The sequence below is a fragment of the Camarhynchus parvulus genome, chromosome 9, assembly GCF_901933205.1.
Source record: "Camarhynchus parvulus chromosome 9, STF_HiC, whole genome shotgun sequence".
Classification (NCBI taxonomy): Eukaryota; Metazoa; Chordata; class Aves; order Passeriformes; family Thraupidae; genus Camarhynchus; species Camarhynchus parvulus.
This window is the reverse complement of record NC_044579.1, coordinates 1,369,890-1,384,789: the sequence shown is the minus strand read 5'-3', so window position 1 is coordinate 1,384,789 and position 14,900 is coordinate 1,369,890. Positions and strand designations below refer to the sequence as shown.

General features: G+C 42.5%; 1 protein-coding gene across 1 annotated transcript in view; it reads right to left on the bottom strand.

The window, feature by feature from the left end:
* RSRC1 (arginine and serine rich coiled-coil 1) overlaps positions 1-14,900 on the bottom strand; it is a 73,179-nt gene that overhangs the window by 31,126 nt on the left and 27,153 nt on the right. The window contains exon 5 of the mRNA XM_030954632.1: positions 8,282-8,333. Within this exon, the coding sequence (XP_030810492.1) occupies positions 8,282-8,333 (52 nt within the window). The remainder of the gene's footprint in view (positions 1-8,281; positions 8,334-14,900) is intronic.

Here is a 14,900-nt window from a genome sequence, read left to right as displayed (position 1 = left end):
CCTTTAAGAAACTACTGATTAAATAGTTTTAGTGGGCATTTTAAGAACATAAGGGGATAAATGGTGGCTCAAACAAAGCAGCTCAGAAATCTTCAATAATAAATCACAGTGCAGCCACAGAGAAGAGAAACAGAACTGGAATTAAAGGGAAGATCTGCAATAAAGGCACCTAATTTGATTTTTCACATAAGCTGTGTTTTGAAACACTTCTTTTTTCCTTGCTGGGGTGATCAATATGAGAGATTGGCAAAGGACACGAGTTTCCATTACTGTTGCCTTTCACTGATGACACTGTTCTGCCCTTTCCAATGGATTCTTTCATGGGCTTGTGGCAACAGGGCTCAAATCACCCAATGCAGATTTAACTCAGTGTGAACTCGCCTTGCTTCACATTTGGAGGAGTGGTAAAACCTACTATTACAGCAGTTTGACATCTGATTTTCAAGAGCATTATTTCAGCAGAAAATGTTGTATAAAATCCTGCCCAAGTCACTAAAGTTACCAAACACCCCCCAAGAAAATACTCTAGAAAATACAGATATTAAATATTCATAGAATAAAGGTGCGTACACAACAAAAAGAAATGAAAATATTCTTATCGGCCTCTTAGGTACGAGAAGAAATGTTTCACATATAAAAATATGTTGGGGATCTTGTTTCTATCAACCTGCATGACCCCCCACGTTTGCAAAAGCCTAAGTATGAGAACTGCCCTTAAACCACCCCAAAATCCCTGCTAATGACAGGCAGCAGCCCTGCAAAAAGCCCACCAGGGCTGAAGAGTCCTCGCCAAGCACCCTCTGCTCCGCGCTAAGATTTATTCGGCCGACACCTCATAATCATCTCTAAATCTAATGGGACACAAATGCATTTCATCACAGATGAAAATCTTCAGCGCTGCTCAAATGGAAATCAAGGAATTATTACAATCCCGTGGTCTGGCTTGCAGCAGGCATTAATCAGAAATCATAATAAATCCACACAGCACACTCAGGCAGCACATTAGTCAGGCGCTCTTGCATGATAACGACGTTGACTAATGGGCTCCGAGTTGGAAGGGTCAATCATAAACTCATCAAATGCTTCATTTAATTTCTTAATTTGGACAAACACGATTTGTTTATGGGAAAGATATCAGGTGTTCTTGAATGAATAATGGCTGTGAAACCAAAGTCCATTAATCAGTGCTTGATTACAAATGACTCGGAGATTGTTTGTTCTAATTTCATTCATTTGGGGCAACAAAGAGAACACGAGCGAGCGAAAGCACTTGGCCAAAATGGCACACTTAGTTCTCCATGTTTAATAAAGTTGTGATAAATGGGCTTTCAATAACTAAAACAAGGGGCTTATTACCCATATTAAATACTGTCCCTGAGAAAATTAATATCTAGGAGTTACAAGGAGATGGTGCAGGCACACAGCAAGGTGCTGGATGAGGGCTGAACTCCTGTGCTGACATTCCAGCTTTTCCTGAAAGGACGCATGGGAAAAGCACAAAGCCAGCAGGGATTTATTTCTAGTTCCTGTGAAATACTTTAAGAAAAATGATGAAGTTATTTGGGTTGGAAGGGACTCTAAAGCTCAGCCAGTGCCACCCCATCCATGGCAGGGACACCTCCCACTGTCCTAGGTGCTCCCAGCCCCAGTGTCCAACCTGGCTCTGGACACTTCCAGGGATCCAGAGGCAGCCACAGCTTCTCTGGGCAGCCAGGGCCTGCCCACCCTCACTAGGATTTGTAATTAATTTAATTTAATCTAATCCATAGGTTCTTTCAGCAAAATGATTCCAGCACACTTCCCATGTGGAAATTAGGGAAGCCCCCAACACCAGAGCAGCACCAGCCAGAGCAGATGGGGCAATTTAAAACCTTTTCCTGGGCATTCAAGCTGTAAAATCCAGCACTGGAATTTACATCTGTGGATAAAAACACTCTCCACTTTCACTTGTGGAAAATCTAAACATCCAAAGATGTTACAAGGGAAGCTGTCAGCACAAAGCTCCTGGACGCCCATTCCTGGGAATGCCTGGATGGCCAGAGCTCACAGAGGGCAGCTGCACAGAGAGGAGCCTGTGACAGACCATGTAAAACACCAGAACTAAATATTTGCCCATCAATATTACGAAATAACATTTCCCAGAAGACTTGCTATAAACAAACGAGCCCCACGACCACATATGGTTTGCACAGCCAAACCAGTGGATAATTAAATTACAGCGAAGTTGCTAAATACGAATTGATATAAAACTTCAGCTAACTGAAAAATTGTCTTTGACTGCAGATCAATAGCAGGCCTGCAAGATTCATCTGCACATAATTAGCACAGAGATTTGCATCAAAATCCTGGATCCCATATGCTGCAATATTACAGAAACCCATTAGGCACCATGTAAGCCTGAGATACTTCTGGTGCCACAAAAAAAAAACCTTGGATAAAAATCTAACAAAAAACCTAAAAATTCTAAATGCTTTAGAACAATTTCTGAAGGCAATAAATGTTCATTAAATAATAAAGTTCCTCTAAATTCTACTTATAGGCTCTGGTTTATATTATGGCATCTCTACAATTCCTCACTGGGTTCTTACTCTAAAAACAAATTGATATTCTACAAAAACGGTTCAAAGAAATTTTTAGTCTCTTGTAAGAACCTAAAAGAGGTCCCTGAAGTGAACAGCTTTTATACACCAACAGAATGATATTATACATTGCAAAAGTGAATTATTTCATTTCAAACACATTATTCTCTATGTACACTCAATTAAAATCCTGGGTTTTTTAGCAATCCTGCAAATTAATTTTAATTATTTAATTAATTACTACTATCCAAGAGTTTACTTTGCTCACCACAAACCAGCTGCACTTCAGAAATCACAAATTTTGTAAAGACAACACCGTTAATATGTTAAAAAAGCAATTAATTGGAGAAAGACTCTTTTTCCTACAGTTGTCACTTTGTGTGCAGAAATTCTCACTTTTTTTTAGAACTCTAATGAGATTATGAAGCTCTGCCAAGAGCTCAGGGGCAACGAATGGCTGAAGAAATGTGTCTCTGTCCAGCTTGGCTGTGAAGCTCATTGGCATAGAACACCCAGGTGATCTCAAAACCTTCCTGAGTTTTCTGAAATTCAGTCTTAAAACACCTAAAATTCCCATCAAACACCTAATATAAAAAGTAGCCACTTCTTCTAATGCGCACCTTCTTGATTTTTAAATAATTGTTTAATTATTCTATCGCCCAGAGTTCTTCCAAGTGTTCTTTCTCCTGATGCTGTCACTGAAATGGGTTTTGACACCAAAATCTGCTGAGTAGGAATCAGCAGCTGACCTAAAAACTGGGTTCATTAACTCCATAATTAGATGGATTTCCTAAATTAGCTGGGGTCCAAGAGCAGGACAAACCTCCCCTATGGAGGCAGGAGAGGAGAAGGATCCAGGGAGAGCTCAGAGCCTGAAGGGGCTCCAGGAGAGCTGGAGACAAGGGATGGAGGGGACAAGGGATGGAGGGACAGGAGCCAGGGAATGGCTCCCAGTGCCAGAGGGCAGGGATGGATGGGAGATTGGGAATTGGGAATTCCTGGCTGGGATGGGATTCCCAGAGCAGCTGGGGCTGCCCCTGGAGCAGTGGGAGGTGTCCCTGCCATGGCAGGGGTGGGATGGATGGGATTTAAGGTCCTTCCAACCCAAAGCATTCCCTAATTCTGGAATCTCCGGTGGCCCTAGAGCAGAACATGAAGAGAAGTTGTTTGAGCCATCACTGCTGAGGCTCTTCCCAAGGTAATTCCAGTTTATTTCCCTTTGACACAAGGAACAGAACAACCTTCCCAGACTGGTGAAGACTCACGAGGGATGAAAATTCCTCTCTCCTTGCTGGGGGTTCAGAAAATGCCCCACAGAACACCCACAAAACCCTTTGCAGCACCTCCATCCGCATTTGTCACAAAGAAAAAACATGATTCAAGGAAGAATTTGATGATTCAAACATGATTCAAAAAAGAAAACATGATTCAAGAAAGATTCCTTTGCTCTCCAAATAGAGATTTTTATATAAATAGAAGTAAAATTCAATAATCCAAAGTGTCAACTGCCACTATTCAAAAAAAATATTTGAAATTGATAAAAATTAGAATTTTATATTAAATCAAACTACACAGCAACGGAATTAATCTTTTTTTCAATATTCAGAACTTTTAAGCTTGTTAGTAGTTCAAATTCTTGCAATTTCTGGGGCAAGAATTATTTTTAAAGCCTGCTTTAAATTTCCACAGAACAAGTTAAATATTTTAAAGTATTATTTCATCTTTTGTGTGTATATAACAGCACATGTTATCCACCCTCCTAAAATTCATTGCATAATTAGAAATTTAAATTAAAGCCAGCGAGTTCTCAGTGGAAAGAACACAAATAAGAAAACTGAAAGAAAACCATCATCAAAACGAGAAATCCATAAACATTTGATAAATTTGGCAGTTGAAAAGAAGCCCCAATAAAAGGCAATTTTTCATACTTGTTGCCACCTGCCCGCCCGACTGCTTTGCATAGCTAGAAAAGAGCAAAATAGAGGCCAACCTATTTAACTAAACAGTTTTTATTAAAGTAAAAGAAAAGCAAGAATCTATAAAGTAGCAAGTGATCCTATTAGTTCCACCAGACTAAAATCATACAGTCTACGTATGTGGTCCTTTCAGCCACATCTGTTATGAGCCATTTTGATACCCAAGAGCAGAGAATATTTGCCTATATTTATCAGGCACTGAGTGCAAATCAGGCTTTTTCTCCTCAATAACTCCTGGTAGAATGGGTAGATTAATAAAAAAAAAGGCAGTAAGAATTATAAAACATTTATATTTACCACAGTTAAGGCTGAAGCACTCATCGTATTCCATGATTTTCCCTTTGAGGAATATGTAAAGCACAATAAAGATGCAGGGTACAAAATTAAAGGCAACGATCTGATAGCATAATTCAAAGATGATGAGTTAAATATCCAATATCCAGAATTGGATCTGATAAATGGTAAATGTTTGGGATTTGTACTCCCCCATTTTCTCACATTTAGTGCCTCGGTCCCGAAGTTTCCTTTAAATAAACTCCGGCGAATTCTTTGCACAAAACGCCCTATTCTTGACTGCTCTTTCAGCCACAGATTGAAATGCAGATCCCAAAAATACATCAGTCACTTATTTCAACTCTAGACCTTTGAAAATCCAGATCAATTGCCTTTTGTCATCGCCTTTATATGGAGAGTAAGAAATTTCTGCTTAGCACCATGGAAAAGCTCCCGGAGCCCTTTGGAAGAGGCGGCAGCATCGATAGTTCGAGACACCCGTGCGCTATTTCACGGGAATTTATTGACATTTTGGGAATATCCATCCATATTTTAATCTTTATGAGAAAGCACAGGTGCCCATATAATTTGCAGCACGCACTAAGCAGCTTTCAGGTTCTGAGGTTTGCCCTAAGCTCGGGATTTCAGATTTGCAACTTCTCCCTAAAAACCAGCGCCGGGAGCCACGCTCGGCACAAACCCCCAGCTCGGATCCTCTGCGTCCCTCGGTAATGAAGTCTGGGAAAGAAATCACAGACACCCAAGTGGTTTGGCAACTGTAAGTGACAGAAGCTGAGCTAAATCCTCTGTTTACACTGGGGATTATCCGGGTGGATTGTGCGGCGCTCCCGGAGCCGGCGCTGGTCAGGGGACGCTGCTCCCCGTCCGCCCGTGGGGCAGGGCACAAAGCCCCGGCCTGGTAGGAAGTGACCCAGAAGGAGATGGCGAGCAAGGATTTACACAAAGCCAGTCTGCCTCAGAAAAACTCCATATGACCATTAACTGGCCGGCAGGGCCTGCCAGGAGGCCTAATTACAGCCCTACAGAGCCCGCTAACAAAAGCTGGAGAGCTTTAGCCCAGGGATGATCTGCTTTATACTGACTTGAGAGAGTCCATATAGAGCAAGGAAAAGAAAGAGGTTTAGCTTGGAAATTCTCCCAAGAGACAAAGCATTGTGGCTCAGTCTGGAAGGCCCACATGGAACATACTTCAGATGGGCTTAAACATCCCACCCTCTCCAAATTAACATTCAACTACTGCCTGCTTAACATCTGCTCGGGCACGGCGACTTGTGGGAGGCTGTCAGAGGAGCCTCAAAAGGCTCCCTGGCACCTCAATATTAAGAAATCTAATTCAATAAATCGTGGAAATATGAATTTATAGCTGGGACCGACAACTTCCGAGGAATGAAGGGTTTTATAAATCAAAACTCAGTTGTCTTGAGAATTAAAGTGTTTGGGTACCTCCCAATATTGCCCTGCTTAATGAGAGCAAAACACTAACATTAATCTACACTTAAAAAGAAAAAAGAAAAATTTAATGAAGTCAGCATGAATGCAGGACTTGGAGAAAAACCTCCTCAGCACTATATAACCTAAATATAAAAATGGCCATCTTACCCTCCTTTCCCACAGACACAGGTGAATATTTTTTATTTTACCTGCTCTCCTAATAAGAGAGCAGGGTCACAATTCCCATCTCCAAATACACCAGGGGGAAAAAAATCTTAATAATAAGAGCCTGATTTACTACTTGCTCATTTCTGCCTTTCAGACACAGCAGCTGCTATTTCCTAAAATAATATCTAGGTTAAATTCTAAAAGCAGGTTTTCTCAAGATCCTAAATATCTCCACAAGGGAATTTTAGATAGGGAAATACTAACAGGGAATTGGAGAGCAGCTGTGGCTGCCCCTGGATCCCTGGCAGTGCCCAAGGCCAGGCTGGACACTGGGCTGGGACAGTGGGACGTGTCCCTGCCATGGCAGGGGTGGGATGGATGGGATCTAAGGTCCCTTCCAGCCCAAACCATTCCATGATTCCACAATGTCAGCAGGGATGAACCACGAAGGGACTGTCCCCAGTGTCCCTACAACCCCTACGAGGTGATTTGGAGCCTCTGCTTTGTCTGTCCCAACCAAAGCGGAGCAGCACCAACACCAGATCCATGGACAATCCACTGGGAACACATCACAGCTTCCTATTCCCACTCAGTGGGCTTGGAGCAATCCCCACAACCTGTGCAGCAATCCCCACAACCTGTACAGATATTCCATGAGCTCATTCCCAAGCTTGGGATGGAGCCCTGTGCACACCAACAGCAGCTCCACTCACCATCACTGAAGTACAGAATTAATTTCAGTAATATTCAAATAGAACATCACCATAACAGCAACAGCAATGAATCTGCTGAGCCTCAGCTCCTCAAAAAGCTGCTGGGTAATGGCTCAGCAGAAAGTCATTTTTAAGTTTGAAGACTAAAAGGTGCTGAATTTGCAAGGAGTAAACACACAAGAATATGTTGAAACGATATTATCAACATTTCCAACTTCTTCTCACAGCAATTAAATAAAAAATTTAATTAACTGAATGTAGGACTTGGGGAAGAAGGTGGTGGATGATTCCATAAATGCCTGGGATGACCAAGACTTAAATAAAGCCAGGAAGGAACTTGATTCTGTATTTTGGATTGTAAGACACACAAAGATATTAAATCTCTTCTGTTCCTTATGAACAATCTGCAGCTTTAATCTAAGATCCAGCCCTCAATGGTGGATATTTAAATTTAATAATGTCACAGACCTCTGATAAGCTTTGGAAAATTTTGGAGCCCAGGTCACGATGATATACAACCCCCAGTTATCTTTTGTACATCTCCCAGGTGTGAAATTAAAAAATGAGATGTGATCGATGGCAGCAGAATACACAAATTGTGCTTTTGAGGTCAGGGCTGTCACATCCATTTCATAATTACATGCTTCAAAGATTTATTAAAAGTTCTGGAGAACAAGGAATGTATTGGAAGAGAGACAAAGCAAAAGGCTAGATGGATTTTGGAAAAAAAAGTACATCAGCAATGTGAGGAGATTCCTCTAAACAGAGAGTTTCCAAAAGGGGAAAAATAAAAAATATATATATGTACTTGTACTGATTTAGAACAATGCTAAAAAATAAAGAAAATTGCAAAAAAGTAAACAAAACTGAATTTTTGAGAGCACGGAATAATGTCTCAGTAGCAGCAAGAGCCAGAGGATAAACATGAGATTTTAGTGTAGAAAAAGGCTTATTTTTATTTCCTTAAAGGTCTTTATCAAGTACCAAGGATGATGCAAATCAATTTAATCTTAACCTGAAATTTAAGTGAGCTACAGAGAACAGGATGAACACAAAGGGATAAAATCCCACCTGACAGCACAAAAACGGAGCAAAGTTTTGAAGATTGTCATTTACTCACCAGCTGCCTCCAGAACCAGCTGCAGCCTGGCTTTGGCCTGTTCAGCAGGAGTCTGCAAGAGAGGATGGATCAGCTCACACCTGCTTGGACGCTGGGCACTCCAGGGGACATTCCCACCCATGGGACACTGGACACTCCAAGGGACATTCCCACCCATGATGGACACTGGGCACCCATGACAACCCATGGGACACTATCCCAGGGACATTCCCACCCATGGGACACTGGGCACTCCAGGGGACATTCCTTCCCACCCATGGGACACTGGGCACTCCAGGGGACATTCCTTCCCATGGGACACTGGACACTCCACGGGACATTCCTTCCCACCCATGGGACACTGGGCACTCCAGGGGACATTCCTTCCCACCCATGGGACACTGGGCACTCCAGGGGACATTCTCCCACCCACGGGACACTGGGCACTCCAGGGGACATTCCTTCCCACCCATGGGACACTGGGCACTCCAGGGGACATTCCTTCCCACCCATGGGACACTGGGCGCTCCACGGGACATTCCTTCCCACCCATGGGACACTGGGCACTCCAGGGGACATTCCTTCCCACCCATGGGACACTGGGCACTCCCAGAGAGCTCCTGCCTCCTCCAGCCACTCCCTACCCACAGCAGCCAGAGGAACTCCCAGACTGGACTCACGGAGGGAGGAATTATCAAGGAGATAATTCCAGAACTGGCCCAAAGCACCATCCCCACGAGTGGCTGTGGCACCGTGACCAGCCCACGCCCTGCTCCTCTCCCAGCCCTCCCCACCCCAAACCCTGCCTGGCTCCTGGGTGACCCCGCTCCACACAAACACACAGCTCCACAAAACGCTCCAGAACTGGGTTTAACATGATTAATGTGCTGAGTTTTTCACACTTTTCTCTTATCTGGGGTGATTTTTCCCTCTCCTGAAGGTATTGCTGCACATCTGTTGGCTTGAGGAGCACACTGTTGGCCGTGGCCCCACTATGCTAATCATCCCAGTGATGTTGCACTGTGTCCAATGTGTTTGCCATCCCTCCAAATGTGAAGCCACTCAAACGTTGCCACAGTTAAATTGATACACAAACCCTATTTGTCACGGAGTTCAGAAGTTGATTATTTCTGGAAGCGTCGGAGAAGTTTGGGAGGTTTCTGCTCTGCACTAAAAACAAAACCTGACAGGAATTTTTGGTGGCATTTTGCAGCTTAGGAAACTCTTCTCAAGAGTTTCTTGAAATGGCCGCAAAAGGGGAAAATTAAATAGGAAAATACAGACAAGAGAAGCTGTGGCTGCCCCTGGATCCCTGGCAGTGTCCAAGGCCAGGTTGGACACTGGAGCTTGGAGCAGCCTGGGACAGTGGGAGGTGTCCCTGCCATGGCAGTTGTGGGAATGGTATTTAAGATCCCTTCCAACCCAAACCATGCCATGATTCCATTCTTTTACTTAGGCAGAGCTCTTTGCCATGAATGTCCCAACTGGTGTGCTCTGCATGGCCTCACCACCCCCATCTACACCCACAAGGAGAGGCTGACAATGACAGAACAATCCCATTTCTACTCCAAGAATTTACAGACTGCTCCTTCCAATAGGAGAGATGCTACATTCAAATGAAATTTAAATGAAGATCCAGGTTTTGGTTGTATAGAGATTGATTCTTTTTAGTTCGGATTTTTGCTGTTTGCAAAAACCCAGAATTACTGGGCAGAATTTATTACTATAGCTGCAATATGGATCCTACCATCAGACCTGACCACTAATCCTGGTGGCAGCAAGAAACATCTTGAAATTTATCATAAATTATCTTCCCATTTCTTCTTCTTGCCATGAACTAATCATTGCAATCTGTTCTGGCCTCTTCAGTACATCATGGGAGGATAGGCAGGAGAGGAAGAGAAAGATCTGCATTTTATCCAGAACCAACTTGCCCAGCTTCAGTTTCAGAGAAGCCTTACTTGGGTTTGCGGTTTCTCCATTCTATGACAACTGTAAATCTAAAAATCCCACCAGGATTAGTCAAGTTTGGCAAAATTTTGCTGGAACAACAGAGCAAGAAAATTATCTGGTGTCCAATACCACCGTGTTCGTGTCTGCACGTGAACAGCCCAAGTCTTTGTGCACCTCATGCATCAGGTGGGCTCTGGCACCCCAAAACACAATTTCCTATTCCTACAGCACATCCAGTTCAAATATTTACCAAAAAAATCCCTGGATCCCTTCTTGGCCACACAACCAGCACTGTTCAGCACCACTGACTGGAGAAAGATGTTCCACTGGCAGCTTTAGGGTATTTGTGCCCAGCACCACCATGGCCACAAGAACTCCATGAAAGAGCAAACACCAAGCAGGCTCCAGAGGAGGAGAAGGGAAGCAGCAGCAGCTGCACAGATGTCACTCCCAGCACTGAACACGGAGCTCCACAACTGACCCCACTGCTCTGAGGAGCTCCAAACACCTTTTCCCACTCCTCCCATGGAGTTATGGATGTGCCTTGTTGGTGTAAAGGAGGGAAGTCTCAAATTCTTCCTTTACTCAGCAGTTTCCCACTGGGAGCGGCCCAGGCAGCTGCTCTGGAGGCATCTTCCCCTTTGCCCTGGCCCCAGGTGTTAATTATTCCAGGGGAGAACTCAGCACAGCCACCTTTTCATCAATCAATAAGCCCTAACCAAGGAGTGAAAGGAGGATTCTGAATAAAGGTGACTGGCTTGGCCCCAGAAAACATCTCTCCAACTGGTGGATGGGGCCAGCACTTGGAGAAAAAAGGACAGAGGGGATTTCAGCTGAAAACCAAATTAGAGCCTCAAACAAGCCGGGAGCAATGTGTGAGAACAAGCAGCTACCCCAGGTCAGTATTGATTTGGGGGACCATTAAGTGAAAAAATTCAGCAAGAGCCTCAGGAAACTTCAAAATGGTGAAATGATTGGTGGAGGAAGCATTACCAAGAGTGATGTCGAGCAAAAGAAACCCTTGTACTTTCCTTATGGTCCTAAGCGTGACACAGAAGGAAAAGAATTCAAAGAGAGTTAAAGGAAAAATAAAAGTATTTCTAGTGGCAGCTGGTGAGGGAACCCACAAACTGTAAAAGCAGGAGAGGAATTCCCCAAAATTCCTTAACAAGCACACTGTAAAATGACCTGAGGTAATCCCCAGCAATGAATTTTACACTTGTCCAAAAGTGTCTGGTGAGACACTGGAATTCCAGCTCAGAAAAGGACGGGATGCCATAGGACACCATCAACACCCCTGTGATTAATAACACCTTTTAATATTTCAAGCAAAAATTGGATTAGACCATTCAATTTTTAATGGTAGCTGATTTATGAAGAAGCAGCACAACCCTTTGCAGTTCATCCACTGCATTCCATCACTACTCCTTTCATAAACAGTTATTTTAATAAAACTCTAAACCAGTCTCACAACTTTAAAATTAAAGTGTAATTTTAAATTTTTGTGTAAAAATGCCCACACAAGTTGGTTGTCACTCACAGCTCCAGGAAACAAGTGCTGAGTGTGATGGGCAGGAGAGCCATGGTTGGCTTCCCAAATATTCCATTTCAAGGGAGAAGCAGCTTCTCAATTAATTAATAGATTACAACAAACACTTTAATTCAGCTTTAGAATGTATTTTTTAAATTATTCCTACTATTTGGGATGAATGGTAAATGTTCTTGACAGAGGAAACAATATTAAAGTGAAAACTTGAGAACACTGAAGAAAAAAAATCTGAGAAACCTGAAGTTTATAAAGAGAGTCCAAGTTTCTGCTGGAGCCGCTGGGAATTCTGTGGAGCAGAGCATGTGGCTCTTGGCCTGGAAAACTTTTATCCCAGGATTGCAGCAGGTCATGAGGCTGCAGCATTTTGAGTCGCAATGTCGCCTTTCTGAATTTTTACCATTATGGAATTTCATATGGAAAATGGCTGAGATGTGCTAAAACTGGGCAGGTTCCGCTCCTCCTGCTCACCCCTGACACTGCTGGGGTAAAATTCACTTGCAGGACTTTTCTGTCTCAAACCATCTGGATAAAAGCCCAACAAACTCCTGGTGATGGTGATCAGTTTTGGTGGGGGGTTTTACACAAATCTTCTCTCTTTGTATTTGATAAAGACAAATCCAGCCCTCACCATTGCCAGGAAAACCTGCTACCTGAAACCATAACTCCATGTCTGACTGCAGAGAAATCCCCAGTTTGGGGCTGTGGGTGGCAGAAAGAGACCTCAAGTGCCAGCGAGGGGGGAGCCAAGGAAGAAATCAAACAGAGGGGATGCACCTAAAATGATATTTGAATTTATTCTGTAATCAGGGACCTGCCTCCACCTGCAATATTATCCATCCCACTTCCAGCAAATCCCAACAGGAGAGAGCAACAAAGGAGTCTAAGCCCAGGCAGCTTTTAAACAGATTTTGATCAAATTATGGAAAAGATTGTAGGACAGGTTTATCATAGGAATGCTGCATTCCTTTCCTGCCATTTACTCCTCTTTGGGCGATTAAAAAAAATAATTACCAAAGAAACTGAAAACACTTATTTGTATAAGAACACATAAGAGAATAAAATAATCTCTCTTCATAAGAGAATAAAATACTAAAATAAAACTAAAACCAAAGGAGATTGGGAATTTGCAGTTGTCATCTTTTCCTTATATAAGTCTTTGAGGGTGGCAAATTCCAGATTGACAAAGGAATGGTTTTCACATTAAAAACATAAAAATAAAATCCCACAGAAGAATCCCTAATCTGAATTAATAACACAGAAATATAATAAGCACATCTGGCACTATTTGAATTAAACCCCTGCATTTTCAGACATAAATCTGTTGAAAAGATTGGATGGTAAAATTATATTTATGCCTGAGTTTTCCTCTGATACAATTAATCAACAACACTACTCAGGAATAGGCTATGGTAGGAGTGTCCTGGCTGGATACAGATCCACCTGCTCCCCAAAAAATAATCTTAAATTTCTCAAAATTAACAGTAAGTGGAGAAAAATCATGTAAAACATGGAATAATGGCAATTTTAGTCCATGGAATTCACAGATACTCTTGGTATTTCAATAGAAATAAAGAATCCAGCATCAGGGATGGACTAATTGGGAAAGGGAAATCATTAACCAAAACAATGGGCAGAAAACCTGAAATTTTATTTTATGTAAAGGCCACCAAAAATATGACCAGTGATGAAAGGAAGAGTCCATCATAACTGGACACCAACACCACAGTGAAGGGAAAGCCTGGCTATGGAATGTGGCTCCTCCAGCCAGAGCCAGGAAAAAACACTGGAACATTGACAGAAAGGACAGAAAACTTCCCCAGAGTTCTCCTCCAAGATTGCCAATTTACAAAAACTGGGAAGGAGAGAGCCAACAATGACAAGGCCCAATCCTGAAAGTCACAGCCCAGTGAGGAAGCAAACGAGGCAGAACTATGAAATCCCAGCTCTGAATGGAATGCCCAAATTTCCTGCTAAAACACCACAGGATACTCGGACTCTGAGCTTTCCATCCGAGGGAATTTTCACTCAGATTTGGGATCAGAGGGAGAACACATGAAACTGACCCCGAACACCAGCAGCACTTTGACCTGAGAGCTGAGGATTCCCCAAATCCTCTCTCCCTCCTCTCACCCAGGACACACACGGCCACCAAAACATTTGGATTTAACTTTAATTGTGGATTTTCCGTTTCACTCCACTTCAGCAGGAGCCACCTCCCAGAGCAAGGTGGGTTTAACCCGGGATCTCCAGAGAGCCCTGCAACACCAGGTGGGTGGAAAATCCCATCTTGTTTCCACTAAAACCAACCCAAAATGTCAGGAATAAGCAACAATGGATTGCTGGAAGCAAATCAAAGGCAGGAGGGAATGGCTGTGGCAAATAGCCCGATGGCTCGGGCACACGGACGGGATTTTTGGGATTTAAAGCAGTTTTTGCAGCAAGGGCTCCTTTAAAAGGACCAGAAAACAACAATGCATTCATTTCAGCGAATATTCCTGAGAAAAAGCAAGGAAAAGGGCCTTCCTACTGGGAGTGGATACAGCAAAATGGATTAAACACTCAGCAGAAAGAGGGAGAGCTGTAAATAAGATTTTAAAAAATTAATTGGTAAATCCAGGTCTTTCTAAAAGGAAAAATTCCTGGAAGTTTTAAACTTACACAGCCATAAAACTCTGTCTGGGTTCTTCAATAAGAGAGGAAATATGGAGAATATTGCACTAAAGGCTAAAAAATTACCTCCCCCTATTTATCTCCTTGCAGCCTGGAATATCATCCCTTAGATTTACATTTGCATGGAAATGCAGCCACAATCACCAAAAAATTCAACATTCTGATAAAGGGCTGACAGAACAGAGATTTCTGCATCAACACCATCCAGTCATTATTCTATAAATTAATCTATTTCCTAATTAAACCTTGAAAAATTAAATGTAGAATGGTCCCCACAGCTTACAAAAAATATAAAATTATTAATATTTAACTCTTAAATACGGATTTTAATCTTTTATCACTGTTTCAATTTTTGCTGCATTATGTTGCAACAATGACGTAGGAGAACATAAAAATAGCAGCAGACAAATGCAGGTTCTGAAATGAAAATTTTTAATTAACACATCATAAACTGCTTAGGAAACAGCT